The sequence below is a fragment of the Cavia porcellus genome, unplaced genomic scaffold, assembly GCF_034190915.1.
Source record: "Cavia porcellus strain 051 isolate PalLab524CR breed Dunkin Hartley unplaced genomic scaffold, mCavPor4.1 scaffold_13, whole genome shotgun sequence".
NCBI lineage: Eukaryota > Metazoa > Chordata > Mammalia > Rodentia > Caviidae > Cavia > Cavia porcellus.
This window is the reverse complement of record NW_026947496.1, coordinates 47,788,155-47,805,416: the sequence shown is the minus strand read 5'-3', so window position 1 is coordinate 47,805,416 and position 17,262 is coordinate 47,788,155. Positions and strand designations below refer to the sequence as shown.

The following is a 17,262-nucleotide window of genomic DNA, read 5'->3' as shown; positions in this document are numbered from 1 at the left end:
TTCATCATCTTTGAGCTCCTCAGGGATGGCACATGAAGTCTGTTAAGTATGCTGAGGAATATGAAAATGTATCTTTTTTGCTTTTCACTTATTAATTCCATTGCCGGCATTAAAGTTCACAATTAGAATTATTATAGGAATTAAAGGAACTTTCAATATTCTCATGTAGATAAAGCAGTGTTTGTCATCTGGTACCTAGGCATTCTGGGTTGTCACTATAGAGAGACGCTGTTGGTTTGTGCAGTGCACCAGAGAGCTCCACAACAAAGGATGTGCCTCAAAACGTCTCTACTGGAAGCTGAGGAACTGAGTTAGACTATCAGAATAACAAACTAAATTATCATCACCCTACTCTAGATCTTCTGCTTCACCTTCATACTTAATATATTTTAAAATGGTAAACAGTTACATATAGGCTTAGCACTATCAAGGAGAAACACAGTACCAGCAAAAACCTAGTTTATCATTTAAAGCACTTAGTTACTGAGGTTTCAGGTTACTGCACCTGAAAAGTTCATTTATAATCACTGCTATAAACAGCATTTATTCATGGCAATAACTTATTTTTATGCAAGACTTATTTGCTGTACGCCACTGCTGAGATTACCAAATACAGGCCAAACATGATGGCACACACCTATAATCCTAGCACTTTGGGTGGCTCGGGCAAGAGGGGCAACCTCAAGCCTAGTCTGGTCAATTTAGCAAGTCCCCGTCTCAAAACAGAAAACTACTTGAGATACTCAGTGTGAAGGCTGAGTTGAATTCACAATACCACACACACTTAACCAACAAGTGTCTTAGCATTCATGTTCTGTCAAGAATAAAATGTGGGTCTTCTCACAGTGACATTGGAGGGCAGGGACCAACTGCTCTGCCACATCCAAATCTGAAGCTGTACACACTCCCGGGTCTTGTGTGTATCGGGCTCTGGCGTCACAGCTCTCCAATGCAATGCACAACAACTGTGCTGTGGCCCTCATGATACAAACAGAACCGTACATAGCAGTGGTTTCCAGAGTTTGGCTTTATTTTGCAGTACAGAAATCATGTGGAGCCATTTTAGACAGACATCATTGAAGTAGAGGCTCTGTCAAATCAATACTGCATTGCAGCTTGGTCCATTGAAGAAGCCGCACCTGGGATACAAAAGATGGTTCTACATTTTACCTGCTTTATAGATAAGTTCCTTTCCCCTTCTCTCAGTTTTCCTAAGTTAAAGCAATACATCCTGGCTTGCTCTAAACACTCCCTGTAGTGTGGAATTTGGTTAGAAGTCTGTCCACATGAACCAAACTTGTGGCTGTACTATTTGGGCCCTGCCCATAATCATTTGATGTAACACAAAATACATACAGGGAAAACTTACAAGATGCTGTCCCAAAGAAAGGAATATTCAATTTAGAATCTCCTTAATGTCAAGATGGCACACATTGTATGGATCCATCTCTTGAGCAGCAGAAGCATAAAACTGCAAAGTCTACACTGATTAAAAGATACAAATACTGTATCAAGTTCTCTGTATTGGTAACACAACCTTTTTAAAACTTACTTCACTAGACAAAAGCCAGCTTGGTTAAATTGAACAAAATGGTAACCAGTCAATCTGAATAGCCATTCCATGAAAAGTTAATATGCAAGATTAGAAAGATGAAGGGGAGTATTCACTGGTACAGCGCTCTTCAATCTCCATTGTGATTACAAAAGCAGGCCTTACAATACTGATTTCATACAATATGTATTATTTGCCAAATTTTAAATTTGTCCTAATTAGATATTAACATTTACTGTTGTTAGTCTTCCCCATAGATGTCATTTTTCTTGCGCTTCATTTCCTCAAAGTCAAACTCAGATCCTGTCATCCTTTTATAGATGTCTTTAATGTCATCACAGGTTGTCTCAAAGTGAGTTGTAGCATCATATGCACGGGAAATAAAGATCTAGGAATAAAGAAAGCAAAACTTAAAAGACTATTTAGAAATATTTCTTTATAAAGCACAATACTGTTCTTTTGGAATCACCATACTCACCTGGCTGTCTGTTCCCAAATCTTTTGGTACAAGGAGGTCACTGATGCTAACAAATCTATAGGGGAAAAAAGAATTATATTGGCAGGTTAGTTGGCCCCATGGCCAGTCACTGCTTTGCCTGAAGTTCTACAATCCAAAGCTAAGACTAGTACCAGTAGTGTTATGGTTTAGATCAGGAACTCTCATGTGTTCACTCAGGGGTAGGGCTTTTGAAAGTGACTGGATCATGGATGTGCAACAGCTGATTTGCTAATAAAGGTGGATCACTACAGGTGTAACATGGAAAGGCCTATCTTCCTCTATTTTCTAAAGGTCACTTGAACACTTTCCTCCACTAGGCCCTTCCAGCATGCCATTCAGGCCTTGAAGCCAGCTGACTATGGATGGAAACCCATAAAACCCATGAGTGCAAATAAACCTCTCTACCTTTTAAGTTGCAGATGTCAGGAACTGTGTCCCAGCAATGAGAAAACTGACTAAAACAAGTAGAGGTGAGACACTACAAGGACATCCACACAGCAGACACCAACCAGCTTCCTGGTTCTCCTATGCACGCCCCCCGCCAAGGCCACAATCAAGACTTGAGTTTGTACTTTAATTGACATACAACACTCACTTCTGTTCAATTGGTTCCAACAGCTCCAAAGCTGGTCTGATTTCTTTCTCAGGTTCCTTGGTTTCCACAGTTGTACTAACAATGGCAATGTACTTCCCTTGTGCTGCCACATTGTGTGCAGAGGAGATCATGCAAACATAGATATCTAGAAGCAAGAAACAGCAGTTCACAGCCCAGAGTTCATAAACAAGAAAGTAGGTGCACTCACATTTCACCATATTTCATTGAGTTGCTACATGTTTCGTTGAGTTGCTAGTTATGTTACTCTAAAGTTATGTATAGAGGCAAGGGTCATAGTAAAGTATGTAAACCATTTAGTAAGTGGAATTTCTTCTCACCTATTAAGAGATTAAGAATTTATATTACTGTGAACTGAATGAAATCTCATCCCAGCTCTGTAGTAATGCACTGAAAAATCTGCCAAACCATATTAAGACTTGAATTTTCTTTTACCCTGGACTTGTATTTGGAAAGGTTTTAAACAGCAAAGAAAGGATTTATCATTAATTGATTTCTAGCTAACCATGTTGGTGTACACCTGCAATCCCAGCACTCGCGAGGCTGAGGCAAGAGGATGGTCTTGAGTTTGAGGCCAGCCAAGCCTACACAGTGAGTTAAAGGCCAGCCTGGACTACACAGTGAGACCCTATCTCCAAAAAAATATATATATACACACACACATACAGACACACATAAAATTTCCTCTTATTAAAGCAATTAAAAACTGCAGTTCAGCAAAACTATTTTTGAATTTGAATAAATTCCTGATATCAACCTGGTCTATATACAACCATTCTAAGAACATAATTTCAAATATATTAAAATAAAAATTAAAAAAAATAAAGAAAGACCTTTTTAAAAAGATATTTCACAGATCTGGGGCCTGCTTGGAACTAATGAAACATTAGGTCTGAATTCCTTTATTAATTATCACTTTTTCATGCAGATAGCTCTTACTTGTTTAAAGCAGATAAGCCCGTTTTAAGTTAAATTTTAAATAAAATATAGGGCTTCTAGCTAAAAGGAAGATGGGAACACAATGGTTCAAAGCTGATTAAAACACAAATTAGTTACAATTTAGGACCAAACAGGATCTGAATCAAAAAATTACTGTTTGATTTAAAATCAAAAAACTAATTTCACAAGTAATGCTACCGAAGCAACTATGTATCATTAGCTCAAAAACACAATGGAATCTGTTCATCTAGGAAACATAAATCTCTACAGTTCACCTGCTGAGGGGGCAACCGACATTAAAAGTGATGGATGTTGAGGTTCTCAAGTCTATTTAAACACAATGGTGCAGGATGCTTCTAGATGCCAGAAGGACCCATATTTTGTTTCCCACATGTAAAAACAAAAGTACTTTCAGTGTGATACTACATGTAAAGTTAGGAATTTGGAGTAAAATGAAGCAATGTAACAAAATTCCACCAACAATCTGGTCTTCAAAGCTCACCTGATTTTCGATTGACTTGGTTCTGTGGAATAATTATCTGACAGGAATTGGCATCGTTGGTATTCTTGATGGGGTGGCTGAGGATACATATAACTCTAATTACCTGCCCCACTTTTTCTACCCGATCCTTTACATAACTTGGGTCACAGATGAGCTGCTTACAACGAGCAATCTGTAGTGAAACATAAAGACTCAACACATATATATGTGGTAATACATCCCATGCTCATAGATTAAAAGTAAATAGTGTTAAATGCACCTTAAAATATACATGCAGTCATTAGGACCTTAATTCAGTAATAACCAAACAATCCTGAAAGAACAGGAAGACTCATTAAATAATCAACAGGATACTGGCCTAAAGACCACTAGAACAAAAAAAAAAAATCCAGAGATAAACATTTACATTTATAGTCAAGTGATTTCTGACAAAGGTGCCAAGATCACTCTGGGAAAAAGACAATGTTTTCAACAAATAGTGCTGGGCAAATTGTTATTCACATGGAAAAGAACGAAGCCTTATCTAGCATCATACACCTAAATAAAGTGAATGAGTCAAAGAACTAAAACTCTTAGAAGAAATCCTGGTACTGGATTTGTACTGATTTCATACACATCAAAGCCACAGCCAACAAAAATAACCGACAAACTGAAGTCCGAAACACTACCAACAGGGTAGAAATACAACACACAGAATTGGAGAAAAATATCTGAAAAAAAAAAAAAAAAAAAAAACCAATATGAGAGGCATCAGTCCAGAGTTAAGAATTAAACCTCAATGAAAACTAACCAGATTCAAAGCTGAGCAAAAAAGTTGAACAAACTTTTCTCCAAAAACATACACAAACTGCCAACAGCACATGAAAGATGCTCAACATCCCATCAACAAAATGCAAATCAGACTACAATGAAGTAACTCCTCAAGCCCTTTACGATGTTTACTATCAATACAACAAAATTAATGTTGGTAATCATGGAGAAATCACGTGCTGTTGATGGGAATGAATAACGACTGTCAAAAACGTATGGTAGTTTCTCAAAAGATTAAAAATGGAACTGTCATACTCCCAAGAATATATCCCCCCAAAAACGGAGTCTTAAAGGTTATTTATTCATATACCAATCTCATACTACAGCATTATTCCTGACAGCTAAAATGTAGAAACAAACCAGCTGTCCACTGATAAAGTGAATATGCAAAACATGGTTTATACCTACAGTGGAGTATTTATTCAGCCATGGAAGAAACTTCTAACACGCTATAACACATGTAAACCTTGAAGATGTATTAAGTGAAATAATCTATTCACATAAAGACACATACTATTTGATTCTACTTATATGAAATACTTAAGAGCAGTTAAAACCATAGAGACCAAAAAGAGAACGATGGTGGCAGGGACTGGGAGGAAGTTTGGCTTTATGAAAAAGGTCTAGAGATGCACAGTGGTGCTAATGTGTATTATACATGTATTTAAAACCAATAAACTGTGCATGCCTGTAATCCCACAAGGGAGGCTGAAGCAAAAGGATCCCCACAAGTTTAAGGCCAGCCTGAGTTCAAGGACAGCTCGAACTACATAGCAAGATCTTATCTTAAAAAAACAAAAATAGATAAGTAAATAAATATCCAGTGACCTATATCCAATGATGAACTAAACACTTAAATCCAATGAACTATACACTTAAAATGGTTAAGATGATGAATGTTATATGTGCTTTATTCCCACTTTTTAAATTTGGGGGGGAATGATACTGTTTATACTGGGCAAGACCTATCCCTCAATGGTAGCATCTGCAAGGCCCTACGTTCAAACCTAAACACTGAAAAAAAGTAATGCTATTTCCCCTTCAATAGAATTTTGAAAAGGCGGCTGGAGGTATAGCTCAGTACCACACCAGGAAAATAAATAAACAAATCAATGCTAACTTTACCAATAATCCTCCTAAACGCGCCATGGATGTTGCTTAGTATTCAGAAGTGTATGGTTTAGAACTGGACTGCTCAGAATTCAAATCCTGGCTCTAAATGAAATACTATCTATAAGGACTGTCATAGGTGCATGTCCTAGAAAAACAGTATGTACTACTAACATTATGAAGCCACCAATACCATCATTTCAAGGCAGTTTTATAAGTAAAATTTTAGCTGCAAGATAAATGTATTATAACATCTTTCACAGCAAAGCTCTGAAAGGACAGCTATGCAAAGCAAAGAAAATGAAAGAAAAACCTGCAATAAAGCACTTTAAAAAATCAGATTGTCAGAGTTCTGGTAAAGATGGCGGATAGATAACAGCAGGCTACAGAGGCTCCCTGAGAGTCAACTTAGATTTCAAAATAACAGTGTGGAGAGTCCCAAACAGAGGGAGATAAATATTCTCGATCTAGAAAGAAACTAAGATGGGAAGAACCAATTAAACATACAGTCCTGGTGCTACTATTGGGAACAGCTAAAAGCTCAGTGCTCCCCACTGTAGCACTCATACTCGTGTGGTTAGAACCACTGGGAACACAGTCACACTGAGGTTGGGGGTTGGGGGTTGGCAAGCCGAACAGAGAGCTGAGCTGGGGGAACCTGCATCAACCTGTGGTGAGTGACAGGAATAAAACCATTCCACATTAAAAGGGGCTCCAACAGACGACATTCTGGGACTGGGCAGACTGGCGAGAACAAGGAGTAGCAGTGACTTCAGCGCTTGGCCTGGGTCACGCCCCTGGCTGAGATCCAATAGGTTATCCCAAATCAGTTCCCTATGTCCAGCGTACACGCATGCAGTGAAGGCCTCAGCAGGTTGATGACCCAGAGGGGAGGGGCCAGCATACACTGCCCTTGTTTGCACCTACACAGCGCACTGCAGTAGGCAGGACCATCTAGCCAGCGCACTTCAGAAGAAGAATCATAACCAACAAAGAAAGAAACTGGGGCTTCTGTATACACCTGTATGGAAGAAACAAAAAATATGAGAAGCAGAAGCAACAAGAAAAAGTCCCCAGCCCCCCACCCTGAGAACATTGATCCAGGAAAGGTAAATACAAAGGAGACTGAGGACAGCAAGCATACAATATCAGGCACAGCATCAGTGGACATAAAAGACATATATTCCGGACCTCATAGATGAGTTCAAAAGTGAAATACTTAACCAAGTAAAGCAAGATATAAATAAATTAATAAAAGAAATGCTAAGCACCTCTCAAGAAGACACAGATGGAAGAATGGACGAACAAAAAGGGGGAATTGTTTGAAGAATATGAAGAAAACATAAGAGTACATGAAGCAGGTTCAAAGAGATTATCAGGAAATTAAAAACTCCATTGAAAGCTGGCAAAACTGCTTGAAAGAAACTAAGAATAGATTCTCCAAACTGGAGGACAGGTTTGCAATGTGGGATCATGAAAGGAAAAATTTCTTAAAAATAACAAGAAAACAAGCAGTAACAATACAAAGGCTAGAAGATAACAAGAGGATCAACAAAGGAACCACAAAGGCTATTCACAGAAATAATTAAGGAAAACTTCCCAAACATAGGAAAAGGAAAAGATATTCAGTTTTATGAGGCGTACAGAACACCAGCCACCTACAACCAAAACAGAGGCATATAATAATCAAGATCCCAGAAATCCAATATAAAAACAATATTGAAAGCTGCCAGAGACAAGAAACAAGATTACTTACAAGGGAAAGCCCATCAGAATTACTGCAGACTTCTTGACACAAATCATCAAATAAAGACAAGCCTGGAGTGAAGTATTCCAAATCCTGAAAGAAAATAACCTCCAGCCCAGATTGATGTACCCTGCAAAACTATCTCTAGAAATTAATGGAGAAATAAGATGCTCCCAAGACAAAGAGGAACTGGGAGAATTTGTAACCACCAATCCAACTCTACGGAGAATACTGCAGGACATTCTAAAGAGAAAGAAAAGCACTAGGATTCCAGGAACAGGGGCAGAGAAGCCTCAATGAATGGAGCAGAAAGTGAAATGAAGAAGACAAACAGACAACTAATGACAGAAAAAGAGCACAACAGAAATGAGGCAGAGAAGATTGGCTATCATCTCTAATACAGATGGCCTTGATACATTAAATTAAAAATAGAGAATCACAGGCAGGAGGTAGATCAGGAGGTAGGGTCCACCAAAATGCTCTTTATAGGAAATATAATTAACCTAAAAAAGTGCTTATGGACCAAAAATCAAATATGAGAAAACAATGCTCTATATGACAGGGAACCAGAGAGTAAAAGGGGCAACTAGACTAGTAACTGAGGTTAGGTGGGAAAGAGAGGCTTTAATAGGTAAAGGAATACAACTAGAGATCAAGTCCAGGAGGGAGAAGTTTCGGAACCATTTAGGTAAATAGCAGGTTGGCCCCCCCAATTTAAAACCAAGGGTGTTGGTGAGACCCAAAAATGCACAGTATTCCCGGGGGGAGAGAAAGGAAAAGAATAGTCTTAAAAAAGACAGCAGAAAATATTATTAACAGTGTATCAGGAATCAAAACCCGTATTACTCACACCGCTCTGCTTATTCCATCCCAGTTTATCTGCAAGCACTAGATCTCAGGGCACAGACAGCCATCCCAAAAATGTCAGGATATAGCACAGAAATCATCTTTAATTTCCTATTAACTTAATCGGGAGCCCTGTAATAAGTCACACTATTATATCATGACTGATCTTAGTTAAATCTGGTTTAATTGCTGTTTGTTATCAACAGATTTTATTCAAAACTATTATAATTGACAGTATCAAATCTGAGTATAGACAACTATACTGAAAATGACAAGATTCACGATACCCAGTCTGGTTTGATTACTACCTGTTTTTACAATTTAACACTATCTATAAAGTTCTGTTTCTATCAATACTGTTATATATTGATATATTCAATTATACTATGTCTGATGATATAGTACCAGTAAATAAATGCCATCCTTCCATTTTCTAATGCACTGTAAAGCATTCTTTTTTTTTTTTTTTTGTCTTTTTCTTTTTTATCGGTACCAGGGATCGAACTCACAACTGCCTGCTTGCAAGGCAGGTGCTTATGCCGCTGAGCTAAATCCCCAGCCCCTGTAAAGCATTCTTTACTACAAAGATTTTTATAGTCCAGTTTTAGTTTTCAATGAACATGAGAAATTAGAATTTTTCATTTTTTCCTATTACTAGAAAAAAGAAAAAAATTAACACAGGAACATGTTCCCAATTATAAATTAGATGAGAGAACAACTGCAATTTTAACAGCAGCACACTAAACAGCAATAGTGAGGTTCATCAAACAACTGCATCTAAGACGATGGGTCCTCAAATGACAACGTCTAAGACAAACATTCTTAAACTCAAGAATTTAGGAATAAGCAATATAATTCTGCAACTGAAGGGAAGCATAAGATCCTCATGGATCTGGATATACCCTAACTTTACCAAAACAACTTATGTCAGTATTTTTTAATTTTTTAAAAGTCTTACATCCAAACTAACCTTGCTCTAAAAAAGGGTCAATGTTCAAACTTTCTGTATTGGTAATTTTTAGTAATAATTTTCACTAACCTTTATACATACTTTTTTTTTTTTTTAAAGGTACTGGGGATTGAACCCAGCAAACACTGAACAATACGACCTCAACCTTTTTAATTTTTATTCTTGAGACAGTCTGACCAAGTTGCCTGGGCTGGGCTCAGATCCTAGAACTTCCTGCATCACCCTCTCAAGTAGCTGAGATTACAAGTATGTGCCACTATGCCCAGTTATTTTTATAAATTATCCACAAAATGACTTTAAATACTAAGGAGGTCTAGTAATGAAGTGTTTTGGCTCCAGATGGTAAAATGGTGCTAGTTTTACTGATGGAACTCAGCAGTATGTCATAATAAAATCTTATAATGATCATGTCTAAATCTGATTCCTTACATTTCTGGTTTTGTAGTATTTCATTTAGAGTAGACAAGCCAAGCAAAGTATGATGAAGTCAAGGTGAAAGAATACAAAGAAGTTGCATGAAATATATACTCAAACTGTAAATACCCAATTAAATAACATTTTGGAAGATAAAATGTACAAAGACAACATCTTCCAACACGGACTAAATCCCATGCCTTATAAGGTATAAGGTGTCTTATAAACAATGACTATGGACACAGAACACCAACAACACTGATTCCAGTCCACCAGGGCCACTCAGTCAGTTGTGTGCCTCTTTGGATGTTTCTTAATCTAAGCCTCATTTTACACAAGACCTAACAAAGATTTGCTTCTTAGCATCATTGTGAGGGATAAACAAAATTTTAAACACTGTCCTCAAAATTATTATTAAGACTTTCTTCCTTAGGCCAATCCTGTATTTTGTCTCTCATTACCTCCTCATATGAGCCACTAAAATTTGATCTCAAATCTTCATTTCTGATGGAATCTAAATAAATGAAAATATATACCATCCAAAAGGTTCCCATAGGGCTAAGGATATAGCTCAATGGCATAGCACCTGCCTAGCATGAGTTTGATTCACTGTACCAAAAAAAAAGGTTCCTACAGTCCCATTCAGCTCAAGCTTTAACTTTTAGTATTTTAGGCATAAATACTGAAGGCAGTATTTTGGAGTATATTCTCTAGTACAGAACTATTAAGGACAGTACAGCTATGTGAAATGACAGAAAGATTCAGTTGTATACTGATAAGGGGAAAGAACAAGGAATGCTTTTTTAATAGCAAACATCAGTATCATCACCTAAGAAAAAGTCTCTTTGGACTGAGGAATTAGAGTTGCACAATATGTGATTCAAATCTGAGAAACACAGCTCAGAATTCCAACTGATTTCACCTAATAAATTATAAGTGATCCAAATAAAGCTAAGGTTAAAAATTTGAAGACAGGCACCAACACACACAATTCAAATTATGGAATACTTACCATTTAAAGCTCATCCAAAATGCTGCAAATTTTAGACCTAAGCAAAGCAATGACTGACATATAAGAATATTTAAGAGCTTTGTTTCTTTTAAAGCACAGCTTTGTTTCTTTTAAAGTCCTTTATTATGGTCAACACAAACCATAAGAAAATTATATAGTCTAATGTATCACCAATATCCACACCAGAAAAGTACTTAGTAGATAATACAATTTTCTCCACAAGAATACAGTATTTTTAAACTGTAAAAGTTACTTACCTCTCCTTCAGATTTTACACCAACCACTTTTCCATTCTGCACAATTATTTCTTCAATTGGTTTATTCAACATGTAGGTACCACCATAAATAGCACTTAGCCTAGAAAATTTTTAAAATTTCAATTATATTAACTTTTCAATTGCTAGTCTCCCTTCTTAGAGTTAATTATTTGTAACACATATGTAAATATAATTGCTCAGCTTCCTTGTAAAGGATGTTAGCTTAAGTAAAAGCATAAATTACTGTATGAAACAGAGTAAAAACATGAACTGAGAGGCCGGGGATTTAGCTCAGCAGAGTAAGCATCTGCCTGGTAAGCGAGCACGAGGTTGTGAGTTCAATCCCTGGCAACAAAAATAAAAATAAAAAAAGTAAAAATTCTAAAAAACATGAACTGACACCCTACACCCAGTTAAGAATAGATCATTAAAAATAGCACTGACGAATAATGGAGGAATCACTTAAGTTGACTGGCCTAATTGCTCATATAAATAAACTTTGGACATAAAAACACTGCCTTATTGAATATAATGACACATTCCAATGATCCCAGCTGAGGCAAAAGGCAAGTTCAAGACCAGCCTGGGCAATTTAGCAAGACCCTGTCTCAAGGAGAAGGGGCTAGGGATATAGTTCAATGGTAGAGTACTTGCCTAGCATGTGCAAAGCCCTGGGTTCACTACCAATGCAAGGGAAAGCATTATCAGAAGACACTGGAGAATACCTATAGCAGGCAGAAAAAGAACACAAACCTCAAAGGGAAGCCATTGGTTGAGATCCTTGCATGAACATGTAGTTTTTCCCTAGGGGAACTACTCAGTCTTTGTAATTTGGACAGCTAGAACAGAAACAGAAAGCTGGAGCTCTTACAGATTTGAGGAACTGTAAGACAGAATTTGAGGCTGTCAAAGGAGAAAAACTGCAGGAAAAAGCCTACAGAAGGAAGCACTACAAAGGAAGGATCAACAAATCTGTAATAAAATCCCAAATCTTAACTAGCTTGAAAAGTGCTCATATGTGAGTTAGATTCCAAGGGATCTAGAAAACTCAACAGCTTTAAAAAGTAGAAGGGGGGAACCGAGATTAGTACTGCTGGCCATAGGAAAAATAAGTTTAAAGTTTAAAATCATCATAATGGAGTTTGGTAATCCCAGAAAGACCACAGCTTAGTATTTAATTTTTCAGCCAAACCAAAAAGACCCACTCTAACAAAGTATATATATTTTTTGGTACTGAGAATCAAACCCAGGACCTTGCACTTGTCAAGCAGGCACTGTGCCACTGAGCTATATACCCAGCATGAAATATAAAATCAAGCCTCTACAAGGTTAACAGTCAACAATTTAACTGCCTGATTAGGCGCGCGCACGCGCGCGCGCGCGCACACACACACACACACACACACACACACACACATCAACTTTTTTCCTTTTCCCTTCCTTACTTTCCCTTTTCCCATCATACTTTCTCTTTTCTTTTGAACAGTTTCTTCCCAATTCACAATATCTATTATAAAATATACACAAGATCATTATAGAGCTAGTTTCTCTTAGTTCACTGAAAAGAAAGGTTTGTGCTAATATTGTTTGGACAATATTTCATACTTATACCTTGTACTCTGAGTAACTACTATGAAGATAACAATACATGTTGTATTACTTATTGTTACTCTATTAGCCTATTTTGAAACTGTTTTGTTACTTTTATTCTCTTTAAAAAGATCAACTTTTCAGAAGAAGAACCCAACAACTCTACCAATTCATATGCCCTGTATATAATTCAAAATTACTAGACATGTGAAAACAACAGTAAATGTGACAGCATAAACAGAAAAAGCAATTGGTAGATGCCCAGGTTACCCAGATGTTCAAATATATGAGCTAAAAGGTAGCTATTAATATTCAATGGTATGTTCAAGAACAAGGACTCCTGTTACAAACAGAATCAAAGTAAGTTTAATACAGAATCATAAAAATGAGAGCTATAAAAAAGATGAAAATTTAAGATCTAAAATATTTTTTAAAAGTCATTGAATGGACTTATCAGTCTATGGAAAAAGCAGAAAAAGAAGACAATGAACTTGAAGACAAATGAATAAAATAACTATTATCCAATATGAAGGAGAAAAAGAGAATGAAAAATAAAGTACCTAAAGAATAAAGTACCAACATACAAGTGACTGGTGTTCCAGAAACAATGGGAAAAGCCCAAGTACCTGAAGATAGGACTGTTAAATTCTACATTTAACAAAAAGTGTTTGAAGTAACACTCCAGTCTACAGATAGATCAATAACCTCCCCGGCCCCTTCAAAAAAACTATCTGGCAAATCCTAGTGAAACAGCCATACCAAAGAAAATCTTTAAGGCCTAAACACAGCCAGGGGACAAAAACACACTATACACGTGGCAACAACTACTGATACAAATGACAGCTAACTTACTCAAATCAAAGGAGGCACTATGAAAGGAAAAGCAGCTTCAGAGTGCTAAAAGGAAACAATCTCCAGCCAGCAAAAGTTCTTCAAAAGTGAAAGTGAAACATTCTCAGACAAAACCTGAGAGAAATCATTACTACTAGAACTATACTACAGAATGCAGAAGGGAAGCTGAAGAAAAATGATACCAGATATAAACAAGCATTTACAAGGTGAAATACAGAACAATAAAATGGAACATACATGCATAAATATTAATAGCTACTTGCATTTCTTTAAGTATTGGGGATTGACTCCTACATGCTATGCAAGTACTCTACCAGTGAACTATACTTCTGTTCATGTCTTTAAACTGTTTAATGTAAAAAGAAAAATTTATGTATAATTGTGTTAAATAATAATTGGATCAAATATTCCAAAATATCAACATTTGTCATAATGGGTGCAAAAGCAAGATTCAATTATATGCTGTCTTCAGGAGTCATTTTAAAGGAGAGGCACAAGGTTCTGCCTATAATTCCAGCACTCAGGAGGTAGAGGCAGGAGGACTGCCATGAGCTTAAGATCAGCCTAGGCTACAAAGTGAGTTAGTTCAAGGATAGAGCGGGCCACACAATGAGATACTGTCTCAAAAAAAACAAAAAAACCACAACACTTTCCGTTGAAAGGCATATTCAATAAGATCATACACTGAGCCAGAAAATTAATTCTGAAGATAAGATTGTTCTTTGACCATAATGGAAATTAGATACCAGTAACAATAAAATATTTAGAAAAATCTCCAAATGTTTATGAATTAATATCCTTCCCAATAATCCAAAGGTCAAAGAAAAAAAGTCACAAGAAAGATACTAATCACAACAGACAGCACAGATTTACAGGGAAACTAAACCTTTACAACATTATATTATATAACATGTACAAAATCAAATGTATTTAAACCTTAAAAAGCTAAAAAAAAAAAAAAAAGAAATGCAAACACAAAAGAAAAAAATTAAAGAGAAATTAAGAAAGAACAGAATGAAAGGTAGAAAGAAAATTAGTCAAGCTAAAACATTGGTACTTTAAAAAGATTAATAAAATTAATTAATTAGATTCCAGTGAGAACACAGAAAATATAAATTACACTCACAAAAATGAAGGTAGGAATATCATTTCTGATCTTAAACTCACTAAAAGTAATAAAGAAATACGGAGCATAATTTTGTATCAACAAATTCAAGAACTTATTTCAAACGATTTAAATTCTATGAAAAACACAGATGAAAACCGTAGTAAGAAACAGTACATGTGAAGAATCTTGATCCTACTGAAAGAAAATTAACTTGCTGCAAAGTCTAGGCCTAATGGATTCACCGATATATTCTATGCAACACTTAAGAAAAATAATAATCTTTAAAAACTTCTAGAAAACAAGGATATTTCCAATTCATTTTATAAGATTATCAAGGCTTGATACAAAATGTCACTGTAGAAATAAACCACGGACTATTATAAATGGTGACACAAAAATACATCTACCCACACAAAAAATATAAATTAAATCCAACATTAAGAAAATACATCAAAAAAAAAAAAAGAAAGAAAAAGAAATACATCATGGATGAGAAGCTTATCCTGGCCATATAGGGATATTTGAATGTTCAAAAGTCAACTGTGTAATTCATTATATCAACAGCAGACAAAAAAATCTGCATGATTAACTTGTCAATTCCCATTCATAAATAATAATGATTTAAAACGCTCAGCACTCTATAAATAGAACTGAAAGAATTTAACAAAACCATAAAACTATATAAAACAAAAAGTACAAAAAAATTTCTTCCTCCCTAAGGCTGGGAACAAGGTAAGAATGCCCATTCTTACCCCTTCAACATTTTTTCATAAACCCTACGCAGTTCAAGAAATATATAAGGGGACTTGGGGTTTAGCTTAGTGGCATAAGTGGCCTACTTGGCAAGTGAGAGGTGGTGAGCTCGATTCCCGGTATGAAAAAAAAAAAGGAAACATAAAGACTATAAAGGAAGATTCTAATCTTGCTATTCACAGATTGCAGGACTATAAATGTGAAAAATTCTAAAAAATCCATAGAACTAGAAAAAAATGAACCAGTAGAAAAAGCATAATATCACAAGATACAAAGTTAATAACCATAAATCAATTTTATTTCTTTTTATAATGTTTCTGAGATACAGTACAACATTCATCGTAAGGAACTGGCACATATACATACTGATATTACATCTTAATGTTTTTTACTTTCCATTTCTCTCCTTGTTCTCTCCTCTCCCTCCAGACTGTACTACAAATTAACATAAAATTAAGGTAGATGGGGGGCTGAGGATTTAGCTTAGCGGCATAAGCGCCTGCCTTGCAAGCAGGCAGTCGTGAGTTCGATCCCTGGTACCGATAAAAAAATGAAAAAGACAAAAAAAAAAAAAAAAAAATTAAGGTAGATGTGGTAATGCACCCTGGGATGCCTGGAATTCCAGCACTTGGAAGGCTGAGGCAAGAGGATCATCCCATAAATTCAAGGCCACCCTGGGCTACACAGTGAGTTTAAGACTAGCCTAAACTGTATAATGAGATCTTGTCTCAAAAAACTAACAAATAAATACATACATACACATACAAATAAAGAAAAAAAAAAAGCACATGAACAAACTCAAACAAGTTTGAGTTGTTCAATTGTTGAAATGATTAAATTCTATGAAAAACACAGATGCATCACAAAGCACTGTAGACAAAAAAACAAATGCAGTACATATTTAAATTAAAAAATAAAGTAGAAGATGAATTGCAAAAGCAACGAGAAAAGTGTATCTTGAGAATTATTGACAATATGTTATTAATATTCACCATTTTTTTTTTACATTCACCATATTTTTATTAACCTCTCATACATGGAGAGCAACGCAACACATTCATGGATCAGAAAACTATTATTGTACTGAAAAATTTCTCCAAATTGACAGATTTAACCCAATCCCAATCAAAATCTCAGCAAGCATTTTTATAGAAATTAACAACCAGATTCTTAATATATATATATATATGTATATATATATATATGTAAATATAAATGTTAAGGACCTATAATAGTCAAAACAAATCTGAAAGAGAATCTAACTGGAAGGAGGAGTTTTAGCACCTAATTTCAAGATTTATACCAAAACCAATAATCAAGATAGAAAATATGAACTAATCACTGGAGTAAAAGTGGGTCCCACAGTGGATATATCTACCTTATTTCCCCACAAGAAGTCTATCTGGAAAAGAATGTATTTTCTTTAAATTGCTAGAGTAGTTAAATACTAGAATGAAGATGGGAGGAGAGAATCTCAAGCCTTACCTCACTCCCACATACAAGATTATTTCAAGAAGAATTATATATTTAAACACAAAGGTACAATTATAAAACTTCTAGAAGAAGACAAGAGAGTATCATTGTACCTTTAGATAGGATCCTAAAGCATTAAGCATAAAGATATAATTTTGATACACTGAATTTTATCAAAATGTACAACTTCTTATGAAAAGATAAATCAGACTGGG

At 35.7% G+C, this 17,262-nt stretch overlaps 1 protein-coding gene across 3 annotated transcripts in view; it reads right to left on the bottom strand.

The window, feature by feature from the left end:
* Positions 1–1,009: 1,009 nt before the first annotated feature.
* The window catches only part of Gdi2 (GDP dissociation inhibitor 2), a 35,806-nt gene continuing 19,553 nt past the window's right edge, over positions 1,010–17,262 (bottom strand). Inside the window, exons 7-12 of one of the 3 annotated variants that reach the window (XM_063260183.1) lie at positions 11,272–11,371; positions 4,106–4,277; positions 2,647–2,791; positions 2,031–2,085; positions 1,783–1,940; positions 1,010–1,139 (exon numbers count right to left, since the gene is read on the bottom strand). In XM_063260183.1, coding sequence (XP_063116253.1) covers positions 1,794–1,940; positions 2,031–2,085; positions 2,647–2,791; positions 4,106–4,277; positions 11,272–11,371 — 619 coding nt within the window. In that variant the 3' untranslated portion in view covers positions 1,010–1,139; positions 1,783–1,793. Of the gene's footprint in view, positions 1,941–2,030; positions 2,086–2,646; positions 2,792–4,105; positions 4,278–11,271; positions 11,372–17,262 lie in introns of all 3 variants that reach the window. The other 2 variants (XM_063260184.1, XM_005008529.4) reach the window with 2 other exon arrangements.